At 42.2% G+C, this 12956-nt stretch overlaps 1 protein-coding gene and 1 long non-coding RNA gene across 8 annotated transcripts in view; one reads left to right on the top strand and one right to left on the bottom strand.

The window, feature by feature from the left end:
- ARHGAP15 (Rho GTPase activating protein 15) overlaps window positions 1-12956 on the bottom strand; it is a 638999-nt gene that overhangs the window by 43776 nt on the left and 582267 nt on the right. The window contains exon 14 of one of the 5 annotated variants that reach the window (XM_063790436.1): window positions 3690-12944. The exons of the other annotated variants lie outside the window; for them this stretch is intronic. Coding sequence (XP_063646506.1) covers window positions 12929-12944 — 16 coding nt within the window. The 3' untranslated portion in view covers window positions 3690-12928. Of the gene's footprint in view, window positions 1-3689; window positions 12945-12956 lie in introns of those variants that run through there. 5 annotated transcript variants of the gene reach the window in all.
- LOC104005193 (uncharacterized) overlaps window positions 1-12956 on the top strand; it is a 269037-nt gene that overhangs the window by 173522 nt on the left and 82559 nt on the right. The gene's annotated exons all lie outside the window — the stretch shown is intronic.

Raw genomic sequence — 12956 nt, 5'->3', positions numbered from 1 at the left:
CCTCCACTTACCCACTTGCTAAAATGATTTGTTAAATACCTCCTATTGCTCGACTCTCTACCAGTTCAATGGAACACTACAAGGTCCAGGAAAAAATGATTCCTGCCCTGAAGGATTAAAGTTAACCCACATATGAGGAAGGATTAATTACAATTTTACACCAGGGGTAGTAGTACAGCTCTCTATGGTTGCAGTCAGAGCCTGACAGGGCGGTAAGAAACAACTTTGTCTCTTCGATGATTTAGAGTTTATAGTGGGCTTTCATTCACATGTAACTCTGAATTTTCTAAAAGTCCTTTGAGGTATTAGTTATTGTAACAGAAGAGGAAACTGACACTCAGAGAAGCTGTTATCCAAGGTGACACGGTTAGAGTCATAAACCTAGGATGCAAACTTGGGTTTTCTGCTTCTGAATCCAGTGACCTCTCCACTCCAGCTACTGGATTTAATGTAAGATCAAATTTCTCTGCTTGGGTTTCCAATTGTGGCAAACTTGAAGCAACAGTATGTACTCTTGGATTTTACTTTCTTTATGTCATTAGATCACACACATACACACACACACACACACACACGAAGGTGGATAAATTAGGTATTATTTCTATGATAAGGTGATAAAACAGTGGCTGAGACGTGAAGTGACGTGCCCGAAGTCACTGTGGAACCTCATACTGAAGCTGGGGCTGGAGCCCAGTTCTTTAGATTCTCTTAACCTATCAGAGGCAGATGCACACAGCACTGTCCACCCACAAATACTGCTTTCTAATTAAATTGGCAACTGGATAATTTACAGTTTTTCTCTGTGTCTACTCTTGTTCACCTAGAATGTATTATCAACACAGTGATCCTTTAAAACGGAAGTCAGTTCATGTCATTCCTACGCAAAAGGCTGTAACTGACTCCCCCTTTTAACCTGCATGAGGGCAAGGATGGTTTTTGTTAAGTTGACCGATGTGTGATAAGCTCCTAGAACAGTGCCTGGCATACAGTAGGTGCTCAGTAAGAGTACACAGATGACCTGGTTTTATCAGTGGCATCACCACTCTCTTTAATCTATAGATTGCACCCCGTGGCACTGTCTGAGACTCTTTCCAGTCCTTTGTGGAGATTCATATCAAAAATACCAGCAAATACTCCTGACCTACTTCAAAGCTGCCCTAGGAATTCCTCTCTTCCCAATGAGCTCCACAGCCAACACCAAAACAATTGCTCCGTAGTCACGTTAAGAGAACTGTTGGCTTTTCGGCTTTGCTCCAGCCTCCTCCTTCAGCCCCTCCATCCCTAAGTCCATTTCACATAGGACCAATGGATAGGTTGTTTGAGATGGCAGTGTGTAACTTAACGAGGGGGATACATTCTGATAAATGCATCATCAGGCAATTTCACAGTTATGTGAACATTATAGGGTGTACTTACACAAGCCTAGATGGTATAGCCTACTACATACCTAGGCTAGTGCTCCTAGGCTATAAACCTGCACAGCATGTTACTGTACTAAATACTGCAGGCAGTTTTAACACAGTGGTATTTGTGTATTGAAATATAGAAAAGATACAGCAAAAATTCAGTGTCATAATCTCATGGGACCACCATCATATGTAAGGTCCATTATTGATGGATGTGTCATTATGTGGTGTGTGACTGTACTTAAATACAAAAGCAGAAAATTTTCAACTGCTCAGTAACCTGCCTTGGTTTCCTATAGCCTGAGATGTCAGATTCCAAGAAAAGTTTCTGCCAGCCCCACCCATAACCTGGCCCCACCCTGCACTCAGGTCTCTCCTTCTCCTTTGCCTCTGGCCACAGGACAGGCTGCTCACACCTATATCCTGGTTCCCTCTTGGTTTTTCTCCAGCCACTCCATGGAACATCCAAATCTCACCAGCTCCACCTTTCACTGGAGACTTCTCAACTCTTTCAGCCCATTTCTCATTTGAATTACAGGCTGCACATACTGTTTAACAGTTAATTAGTCTCTGTTCTGTTTTTTCTTAAGTGTTTTGTTCCCTTCCTGTTACATTAGTAGCACTGCAAAGGCAAAACCTTAGACTTCCGATTGCATACTTTTATCTTCCCCACTTTCCTGCGTATAGTATGGAACACAGAGCAGGCACTCCATAGGCATGCTTCATTCATTGGTGCTTATGTGCTTCTGCTTGTATATGTACTTTGCCCTGCCAGCTTCAGGTAGCTGAACACTTCAAATGATAAATTTTGAAGGATATCCTAAATTTATATATTGTTGGCAAGTAACGGCATTTTTTACAGCTATACTGATGAGGTATATATTAGGATAAATGTATATTTAAACTCCAGCCTTATCTAGTTTACAACATGTTTGCAGCATGTCTAAACGTAGAAAACCATACTGCACCCACCAGTGATTAATTGGGTCTTGCCGTGTGTGTGTGTGTGTGTGTGTGTGTGTGTTTCTTTTCAAGCATCTAAAGTGAATTCTGTCATTAAGAAGTCACAAAATACATAGAAATTAGTATAAAAAGCATTGAGGAAATAACTAAAGAAAACAAATTAATCTAACCAACAATTAAGTTTTTAATGCTATACTGAGGCTTTATTATGGAAGTCTAGGTAGCACAGCAGTAAACCATGTTTGCATAATATAAGTTTAAGCCTGTAATCCCAGCAGTTTGGGAGGCCGAGGCCGGTGGATTGCCTGAGTTCAGGAGTTCGAGAACAGCCTGCGCAATACAATGAAACCCTGTCTCTACTAAAATACAAAAAATTAGCTGGGCGCGGTGGTGGGCGCCTGTAGTTCCAGCTACTCGGGAGGCTGAGGCAGGAGAATTGCTTGAACCCGGGAGGCGGAGCTTGCAGTGAGCCAAGATCCCGCCACTGCACTCCAGCCTAGGTGACAGAGCAAGACTCCGTTTCCAAAAAAAAAAAAAGTTTAAAAAGGTCCACGTTTTTCAGCAACTTTGATTTTATTTTGCAAACATTTGAAGGAAAATTATTACTCCCATCCTTGTTCATAGGTTAAGCTTTGACAATTTGCATTCTGCCATCTTGTCTTCTCCTGATTCATCTTGAGAGTCAGACACTTTTGGCTCTTGCAGGTCCTGACAGACCACTGCTGATATCCCCCGCCACAGCACTACAGCTGGACACTTTGCAGAGTAGGCACCTCATTTATAAAGCACATTCAGAGACCATGTTCTTTACCCTTTCTTCTCCCCATGGAAAAAGCCATTCTGAGAGTGGGTTTTGGATTGGATTATTATTTTGGACACTCCATGTTTCTGCTTCATTTAGTTCCTAGGACAAATGATGCAAACCTGATAATTCTGGGTGTCAAACCCCATGTTAAAGGCCTCTTTCTTTTAGCCCAGACTTTGATTTCTTGGCCACAGAGAACCTCTTTCCTCCTCCTGTTTCTTGTCTTTAGATCCTGTTCTGAAAGTGTGGTCTGCAGACCAGCAGCAGCAGTGGCACCTGGGAGCTTGTTCTCTGTACAGAATCTCAGGCCTCATCCCAGACTTCTTGAATCAGAATCTGCATTTTTTTTTTTTTTTTTTTTTTTGAGACGGAGTCTTGCTCTGTCGCCCAGGCTGGAGTGCAGTGGCTCTCGGCTCACTGCAAGCTCCGCCTCCCAGGTTCACACCATTCTCCTGCCTCAGCCTCCCGAGTAGCTGGGACTACAGGCGCCTGCCACCACGCCTGGCTAATTTTTTGTATGTTTAGTACAGATGGGGTTTCACCGTGTTAGCCAGGATGGTCTTGATCTCCTGACCTTGTGATCCACCCGCCTCGGCCTCCCAAAGTGCTGGGATTACAGGCGTGAGCCACCGTGCCCGACCCAGAATCTGCATTTTTTAACAAGATTGCTAGGTAATTTGGTTTGTGAGCACACTGAAGTTTGGGAAGTCGTGTGCCTCTTTTAGGGAAGCTAGTGCAGCAGAAGTGCTGGCCACAGGACCGGCAGGCAGAGGAGACTTCACAGTTCCCATTGTCCACCACTTGACCCCCTCGATGCCCTCATTCATTCGAATCCCCCTTCGCCCTAGTACTTCAAAGTGTTTACTGTGCTTGGTGAATGAATCACACAGCACAGGTGCATCTGCGTCGATAGAGGGCAGTCTTTTTTTCTAGCAATTAGTTGACGCCATTAGGCTCTTCTGATGGAGTCTCGGTTGCGAGAGGTGAGGCCTTTCGTTGGGCTGCAGGATAGCGGCCCTTACCACTTGTGGTCATTAAAGTTCCCGTGGTGCTTTTTGTGAGTGAAGGGATTGTTAACCTCGGCGTCCTGGCTGACTTCCAATCTGTGTAATTACATTCAGCCTACCTAAGTCTGCTCTGTAGTTTCAATTAGGTAAAGTATTGTTCACTTCTTATACTAAACTGCTGTGTTGTGTGGCTACAGACTGCTAATTAGCTAGTGTTTTTCAGGTAGCTGCATTCATGATGAACAAAACGCTCTCTCTGGTCATCACCTTCCCCGCCCCCACTCTCCCCAGTATCTACAATCCTACATACAACTAACTGCAGGCCAATTTTCTATATATTACCATTTCTTGGAAAAAAAAGTGCTTTGGGATCAGAAATTTCTAGTACATGACAATGAACATTTCTTTTGATTCTCTATGTAGCCACCTGCTTCTAACCTTATCTAACTTATTATAGGGTGTATGTGTGGGAAACCCATGCAGAGAATAAAAAGAATGTGACAACAGGTGGAAGAAATAGGCCTTCCTCTGCCAAGATGAAGGGTACATTTCTGTGATTGCCAGGGAAGTATGAATTGCTTTAAGAGCTTGCCACTCCAGGAATTGGTTATTTTAAATGTGATATGAAAGGAAGATGAGGTCAGAGAGGGCAGGGCATGCATTTATTTCTTTTTTCCCACTAGTTAGAAAAATATAGTAGGACATGTAAACTAGCAGTAAAATGCCTCAATATCTCTGTGGGGAATATTTGGCCCTAAATAGGAAATGTGGCACCAGGAGAGAGAATGGAATTCCTTTCTGTTGACTTGAAAGTTAGCACCAGGGGAAGTACGTGGCTCTGGAATGGCAGTTGGAAATGAAAGAAAAGTGGAAAAGATGGGTGAGCAGGAAGCCAAGAGGGCAGAGTTGCGAGGGCAGAGTTGTGCTGTTATCAAAGAAGAGATGTGTTTGAGAATGGAATCTTTCTGAGATGTGAAATGATTGCTATGAAGTGTCCAAATGGAAAAAAATTCTGATTTAGATAACATATCACTTTACATGCCTTTTCACTATGTAAGCAAATTTAATCTGTTTTAATGCCCAACAACAGATACACAGATTAATTAGACAAAAGTTCATTTGGAGTGATTTCTTTATCTTTTCGTATCACAAAGTCTATGGGAGGTAAATGAAAATCAATAAATGAAGTAAAGAAATGAATGTACAAAATTGATATAGGGAAGACTATGAAGAGGCGTCTATTGACCATCAGTTCATGGAGAGCAGGAAAAGAGGTGTTTTCAGTGCCAGAGAACCAACCTATGTCTTGACCACTCCTTACAGTGGTTCTGTCCCAATGTGTTCTACTTGTCTCTTTGAAATGAGAAAGAAGAGAAGGGGTTTACTTAGTCCAGTGGAAGGACTGACTTAATGCCTGTTAAAAATAGGCTGGTTTACAAATTCCTGTTAGAAGAGGAAGGATATAGAGCCAGAAAATGGGGATTAAGAATGAGATTGAGGGATGTGAACACTCCCAGACATGGGAAGGGAAGCTTCCAGATCCTAGAGCTTTATTGCTTTCCTGGTAAAAGTGTCTTCATTTCCAGCTCAGCATCTACCACACAGTAAGTACTCAACCTGTATTTGTTTCATGAATAAATGGGTGGACAGATGATGTAGGCAACAATGTTTTGAATGTGAAGTGAGTTTTCAGAGTACAGACAAGAGAAAGAATCTGCAGAGGATGATGAAAATTGGGAGGAAAGGTAGAGAACAGTGGGAAAATGTATGAGGAAACAGTTTAGTTAAAAAGAATATGGGTAGGATATAGAAGAGGAGAAGAAATGACCAGAAATAAGATACAGGAACCTCTATACCAAGGGCAATAATGTAGTGTAAAACTTGTGAGTTTGGCATGTATTTTTAAACTTTCTTTTTACATATTAATGAATGGAGCTGGGGAAAAATTACAGACCAAAAAATGTCATTGAGGCAGAAACATAATAGGCTCAAAAATGCTAACCTTAAATTTGAGCTCTACTGTTTTGTAGCTACTTCCAAAAAAGATTTTTCCCAATGGCCTGACCAAGACAGCCCCTAACCTCCTTTCTTTGCCCCCTAGGGACTCTCATTCAAGTGAAGCCTAGGGTTCTAGTTATGTACTGCTTCAAAGTCAAGTGTGGGTTGAGTCTGCTACTAGCTACAGACAAAATATTATTTATGGCTGAGATTTCCTCCTGTCCATTGCTCAACTTCAGCCTTTTCTCAGCCTAGACATTACAGTCTTGAGAACTGAAATCTCATATATAATATGTACTTTTTTCTTGCATGAGAAAAAAAACCCCCAACGACATGAAAATTTGCAGATACCCTGTGTTAAGTATTCCTGGATGTCACCCTGCAGCTCTAATTTCTGCTTTCTCCTCTGCATTCTGGGTACTGCTGCCGGACTTGTCAGCACCTTGTCACGGCTTCCTGTTGCGTGGGCTACCATCGGACTCTGTGTTCTTAACAATTATCCATAAAAAACCCCAGAAGATCCTTCACAATTAAAAAATATATATTAACAGGTAAAAAAAAAAAAAAAAAGCCACTTTAAGAAATGCAGTTTCCTGGAGCGGGTGCTATGTGTAAAGGCTGCACAGCCTTGACTAACTGCAGCATGGTCTCGTCTTTCCCAGCCCCGTGATGCTCTTTTGTTCATGGTGTGACAAGGATGTAGGGAGCCAATACGATTTAACTAAATAATACGCAAATGTCAAGAACACTTTCATGTCTTGTGTACAGACCAGAATAAATGACTCGGATGGAATGTTTTGTTTTTCTTTTCAGGGAACAACTCCACAGTTTACAAGGAGCTTTGCTGACAAGAAGTGGCTAAGAAATATTATTTAAAATAACCTATTTTAATGTAGGAGTAAATGGCTGAGGTTTTCATTTGGGTTCAAAAGACGGAGGTCTGGAAAGGAGCTTGACAGGCAGAAAGCAGTGAGGACTTAGGTTTGTCCTGGAATTCCTATGGGCAGTGGGGAGAAAAATAAGTCCAGTAAGAAATGAAAATGAGGAAACTAGTTTCTCAGAATTAAAGGTGAACTGAAAGGAATTGGCAGCTACCGGGACATGCCAGCCAGAGAGGCCACGGTATCCGATACACGTGACAGACCGAGAGACAACAGCAATGCTCCCCAAACAACTTGCCTGAAGGGCTTGCCAGGAAGCCAGATGCTGCTTCTGGAAGAATATCTTCCGTGGTTGGGCATCTGGGTTCAGTGCTTTCCATTTAAAGAGGAGAAAGAAGGTGATAAAAGGCAGCACCATTACTGCCTTCTAAAAAAACGTGCTCTAAGTGTATATATGCAGGCATGCATGCACACACACACACAAGCATTAATAAGTGTTGACATGGAAATTGTTTTTAAAAAGGACCCCTAAAAATGAAACTTTTCTTTTTAGATGGAAAGAAATGTAGTAGAGGCTGGGAAGTGGGGAGGGTGAGAAGACAAACACTAAGAAAACCCCTTCTATAAGTATAAGGGCTCACTAATTAATTAGGATTAATTAGGTAATTTTATTTAAAGGGCTGGGATTATATCTGGTGTTCAATTAGAAAAAAGGAGTCTGAGGGATTGGCCTGTGCCTCTATCACAGTTGGCTCAGCTTTCTCACTCTTTGTTTTACCATTCCTTCTTCCCTGGAAACACAATCGAGTATTGGTATTGGCAAGAAAGCAGAGTGTGGTTTAGTGGACTGGAAATCAGGTGACTTGAGGTCTGCTTGATTTTTTTCTCCCTTCCACTTTGAAGTTTGCTCCATAAAACAAAGGAACCAAATTTCTTTATACACTTAAAAGCAGAGGGCAAGCTTTTTAAATCAAGGTGATTTTTTTTTCTTCAGCTGATGCTAAATAATTCAAGGTAGTATGGCAATATTGGATCTCAAACGATAGACAAGGAAGTTGGGGTTGACCTGATAGGAGCTAGAAGTGGTAGAAGTTATTTAGTAGTGAGAATTATGACAGAAGATGTAGAAATAAATTTTTGTATTTCAAGATCTGCTACTAATCCCAGATAAGAAACCAGAAGAACTGGCAATCTTACTATGTACTGCAGTAATTGATCTAATAGGCTCCACCCATCACTGATGGGTGGTCACAGATTCCCTGACTGAGTCTCCCTTGGTGTGGCCAGCCTCTTTTAGAACTCATTCATTGTAGTGCTTGCACCCTTTTAACATGCAGTCTTAATATTAAGAGTATCTCTTTTTTCCAGCCTTTAAGTTCAGGAGTAACTATGCAGGATGTGCCGGTTTGTTACATAGTTAAACGTGTGCCATGGTGGTTTGCTGCACAGATCTTCCTATCACCTATGTATTAAGCCCAACAGCCATTAGCTATTCTTCCTGATGCTCTCCTTCCTCCCATCCACCATCTCACCCCCCCACCACCTTCCAACAGGCCCCAATGTGTGTTGAAAGGATTCCCTATTTAATAAATAGTGCTAGCTAGCCATATGCAGAAAATTGAAACTGGACCCCTTCTTTATACCATATTTAAAAATAAACTCAAGATGGATTAAAGACTTAAATGTAAAACCCCACACTATAAAAACCATAGAAGAAAATTTAGGCAATACCATTCAGAACATAGGCACGGGTAAAGATTTCATGATGAAGATGCCAAAAGCAATGGCAACAAAAGCAAAAATTGATAAATTGGATCTGATTGAACTAAAGAACTTCTGCACAGCAAAAGAATCTATCATCAGAGTGGACAGAAAACCTACAGAATGGGAGAAAGTTTTTGCAATCTCTGCATCTGACAAAGGTCTAATATCCAGCATCTATAAGGTTCTTAAACGAATTTACAAGAAAAACAAACAGCCCCATTAAAAGTATTATTATTTTTACAATCAGAAGAGCTCTGCTTGTTTGTCAGGATGAGAAGAAAAATATCAGGTGAGGGGAGATAAACTTGAGAGGAAGAACTTGCTTACCAATACCCTTAAGATGGAATATTTCCTAGTACTAGTCTGAAAATATCAAGTTTCTAAGATTCCAGGTGATATGGTTTGGCTGTGTTCCTACCGAAATCTCAACTTTAGTTGTATCTCCCAGAATTCCCATATCTTGTGGGAGGAACCCAGGGGGAGGTAATTGAATCATAGGGGCTGGTCTTTCCCATGCTATTCTCGTGACAGTGAATAAGTCTCACAAGATCTGATGGGTTTATCAGGGGTTTCTGTGTTTGCATCTTCCTCATTTTCTCTTGCCTCCACAATGTAAGAAGTGCCTTTTACCTCCTGCCATGATTCTGAGGCCTCCCCAGCCATGTGGAACTGTAAGTCCAATTAAACCTCTTTTTTTCCCCAGTCTTGAGTATGTCTTTATCAGCAGCTTGAAAATGGACTGATACAGTAAATTGGTACTAATAGAGTGGGGCGTTGCTGAAAAGATATCCAAAAATGTGGATGTGACTTTGGAACTGGGTAACAGGCAGAGGTTGGAGCAGTTTGGAGGGCTCAGAAGAAGACAGGAAAATGTGGGAAAGTTTGGAACCTCCTAAAGACTTGTTGAATGGCTTCGAGAAAAATGCTGATAGTGATATGAACAATAAGGTACAGGCTGAGGTGGTCTCAGATGGAGATGAGGAACTTGGGAACTGGAGCAAAGGTGATTCTTGTTATGTTTTGGCAAAGAGACTGGTGGCATTCTGCCCCTGCCCTAGAGATCTGTGAAACTTTAAAACTTGAGAGAGATGATTTAGGGTATCTGGTGGAAGAAATTCTTAAGCAGCAAAGCATTCAAAAGGTGACTTAGGTGCTGTAAAAGCATTCTGTTTTAGAAGGGAAACAGAGCATAAAAGTTCAGAAAATTTGCAGCCTGATAATGAGTAGAAAAGAAAAACCCATTTTCTGGGGAGAAATTCAAGCCAGCTGCAGAAATTTGCATAAGTAGCAAGGAGTTTAATGTTAATCCCCAAGACCATGGGAAAAATGTCTCCAGGCCATGTCAGAGACCTTCATGGCAGCCCCTCCCATCACAGGCCCAGAGGCCCAGGAGGAAACAGTGGTTTTATGGGCTGGGCCCAGGGTTCCTGTGCTGTGTGCAGCCTAGGGATGTGGTACCCTGCATCCCAGCCACTCCAGCCATGGCTGAAAGGGGCCAACGTAGAGTTTGGGCTGTGGCTTCAGAGGGTGGAAGCCCCAAGCCTTGGCAGCTATGTGGTGTTGAGCCTGTGGGTGCACAGAAGTCATGAATTGAGGTTTGGGAACCTCTGCCTAGATTTAAGATGTATAGAAACACCTGGATGCCTAGGCAAAAGTTTGCTGCAGGGGCAGGGTCCTCATGGAGAACTTCTGTTAGGGCATTGCGGAAGGGAAATGTGGGGTCAGAGTCCCCACACAGAGTCCCTTCTGGGGCACTGCCTAGTAGAGCTATGAGAAAAGAGGGCCACCATCCTCCAGACCCCAGAATGGTAGATCCACCAACAGCTTACACTGTCTGTCTAGAAAAGCTGCAGACACTCGATGCCAGCCTATGAAAGCCAGGATGGAGGCTGTACCCTGCAAAGCCACAGGGGCAGAGCTGCCTAAGACCATGGGAACCCACCTCTTGTATCAGCATGACCTGAATGTGAGACCTGGAGTCAAAGGAGATCATTTTGGAGCTTTAAAATTTGACTGCCCCACTGGATTTTGGACTTGCATGGGGGCCTGTAACCCCTTTGTTTTGGCTGATTTCTCCCACTTGGAATGGCTCTATTTACTCAATACCTGTACCCTCTTTGTATCTAGGAAGTAATTAGCTTGCTTTTGATTTTATAGGCTCATAGGCAGAAGTGACGTGCCTTGTCTCAGATGAGAATTTGGACTGTGGACTTTTGGGTTAAGGCTGGAATGAGTTAAGACTTTGGGGGACTGTTGGGAAGGCATGATTGGTTTTGATATATGAGGACATGAGATTTGGAGGGTCAGGGATGGAATGATATGTTTGGCTGTGTTCTTACCCAAAACTCAACTTTAATTGTATCTCTGAGAATTTCCACGTGCTATGGGGGGGACCCAGCGGGAGGTCATTGGATCATGGGGGCTGGTCATTCCCGTGCTATTCTTGTGATAGTGAATAAGTCTCACAAGATCTGACAGGTTTGTCAGGGGTTTCCATTTTTGCTTCTTCTTTGTTTTCTCTTGCTGCCACCATATAAGAAGTGTCTTTTGCCTCCCGCCATGATTCTGAGGTCTCTCCACCTCAGCCACGTGGAACTGTAAGTCCAATTAAACTTCTTTTTCTTCCCAGTCTTGGGTATGTCTTTATCAGAAGCATGAAAATGGACTAATACACTAGGCTTATGTAGTTGATTTTACCTGGAACCACTCACTGGCTATTAGATTATCATCTTGTTCAATGAAGTAATGCGATTCCATTTGTTCAACAAAAATTATTGAGTATCTATGTAGGACACGGTGCTAGGGGATATAGCAGGAATCAAAATGACACAAATTTCTGCCCTTCTGGAGCCAGTGCTCTAAGAGCAGAAGAAGCCAGGTTAGTTCTTTATATTTTCAGGACCTGGCTATGCTATAGAATATCATTTTTTTCTTTGCTAGATTATATTTATTCCTGTGTTTTTTTTTTTTTTTTTAAAGCTGAAGGGTGAAGGTAAGAACAGTAACTGGTCATTGTTATAAATTCTGCCCAGTGTCCTGTTAAGCTGAGGTTATTCTAGGTGTTCCTTGTGTAATGAGTAGTTTTCATCACAAAATATACCTTTGCTCTTGCCAAATGTTTTTTCTATCAATATACGTGCCATTCTCAGACTCCTTTTCTGGTATCTCTTTCTCTGACCACCCATTCAATGTTAGAAGTCTCTAGGAATCTGTCCTTGACTCTCTTCTGGGTTCACCCTTGACTCTCTTCTGGGTTCACATGGTCCCTTGGAGGCATTCATGACCTTACCCCATTGCCATCTTTAAACCAACAACTCCAAAATTTGTCCCTAGATCTCAATCACCTTTCTTGCATTCCCAACATATATATCTTATCCTTGACTGGATTTTGCTAATAGAATATAACAATGAGCAAGTCACATTATGTTAACAAAATTTCTGCTTTTTTCATGCCTCCAGTTTGGTCCTTTTCCTATGTGAAATGTAAGTTAAGGATATCACCATTCAGCTAATTCAAAATCTGGGTGCCATCCTGGAATCCTTCGTCTTCCTAACCTCTCGCATGTACTTGGTGCACATGTTCCGTTGCATCTACCGCTTCAATGCCTCTTGTATCCATCACTTTCCCCCATTCTCCCTATCACTCCCCCCCATTCTCCCTATCACTCCCTTAGCTGGGGATCTCTAGCTTGGACTACTATACCAGCATTCTACTGTTTTCCCTACTTCTGGTGTTGCCCTTCTACAAGCTGTCCTTCACTCTTATAAAAACTGTGGTCTTTATGAATACAAATTTCATTACCTTACCTCTTCACTTCAGATCCTTCAGTGATTTTCCTAATGTCGACAGGTTTCGTTTTGTTTTGTTTTTGTTTTTTGACACGATCTTGCTTTGTTGCCTAGAGTGCATCGGCAAAATCATAGGTCACTGTAGCCTCCGAACTCCTGGGCTCAAGTGATCTTCCTGTCTCAGCCACTTGAGTAGTTGGGACTACAGATGCATGCCACAATGTCTGGCTAATTTTTTAATGTTTTGTAGAGATGAGTTCTCACTGTGTTGCCCAGGCTGATCTGGAATTCCTGAGCTCAAGCGATCCTCCCTCCTCAACCGCTGAAAGTGCTAGGATTAAAT

Source organism: Pan troglodytes, chromosome 13 (genome assembly GCF_028858775.2).
Source record: "Pan troglodytes isolate AG18354 chromosome 13, NHGRI_mPanTro3-v2.0_pri, whole genome shotgun sequence".
In the NCBI taxonomy this organism is placed as follows: domain Eukaryota; kingdom Metazoa; phylum Chordata; class Mammalia; order Primates; family Hominidae; genus Pan; species Pan troglodytes.
Note: the sequence above shows the minus strand (reverse complement) of the source record. Positions and strands in the feature narration are given on the sequence as shown.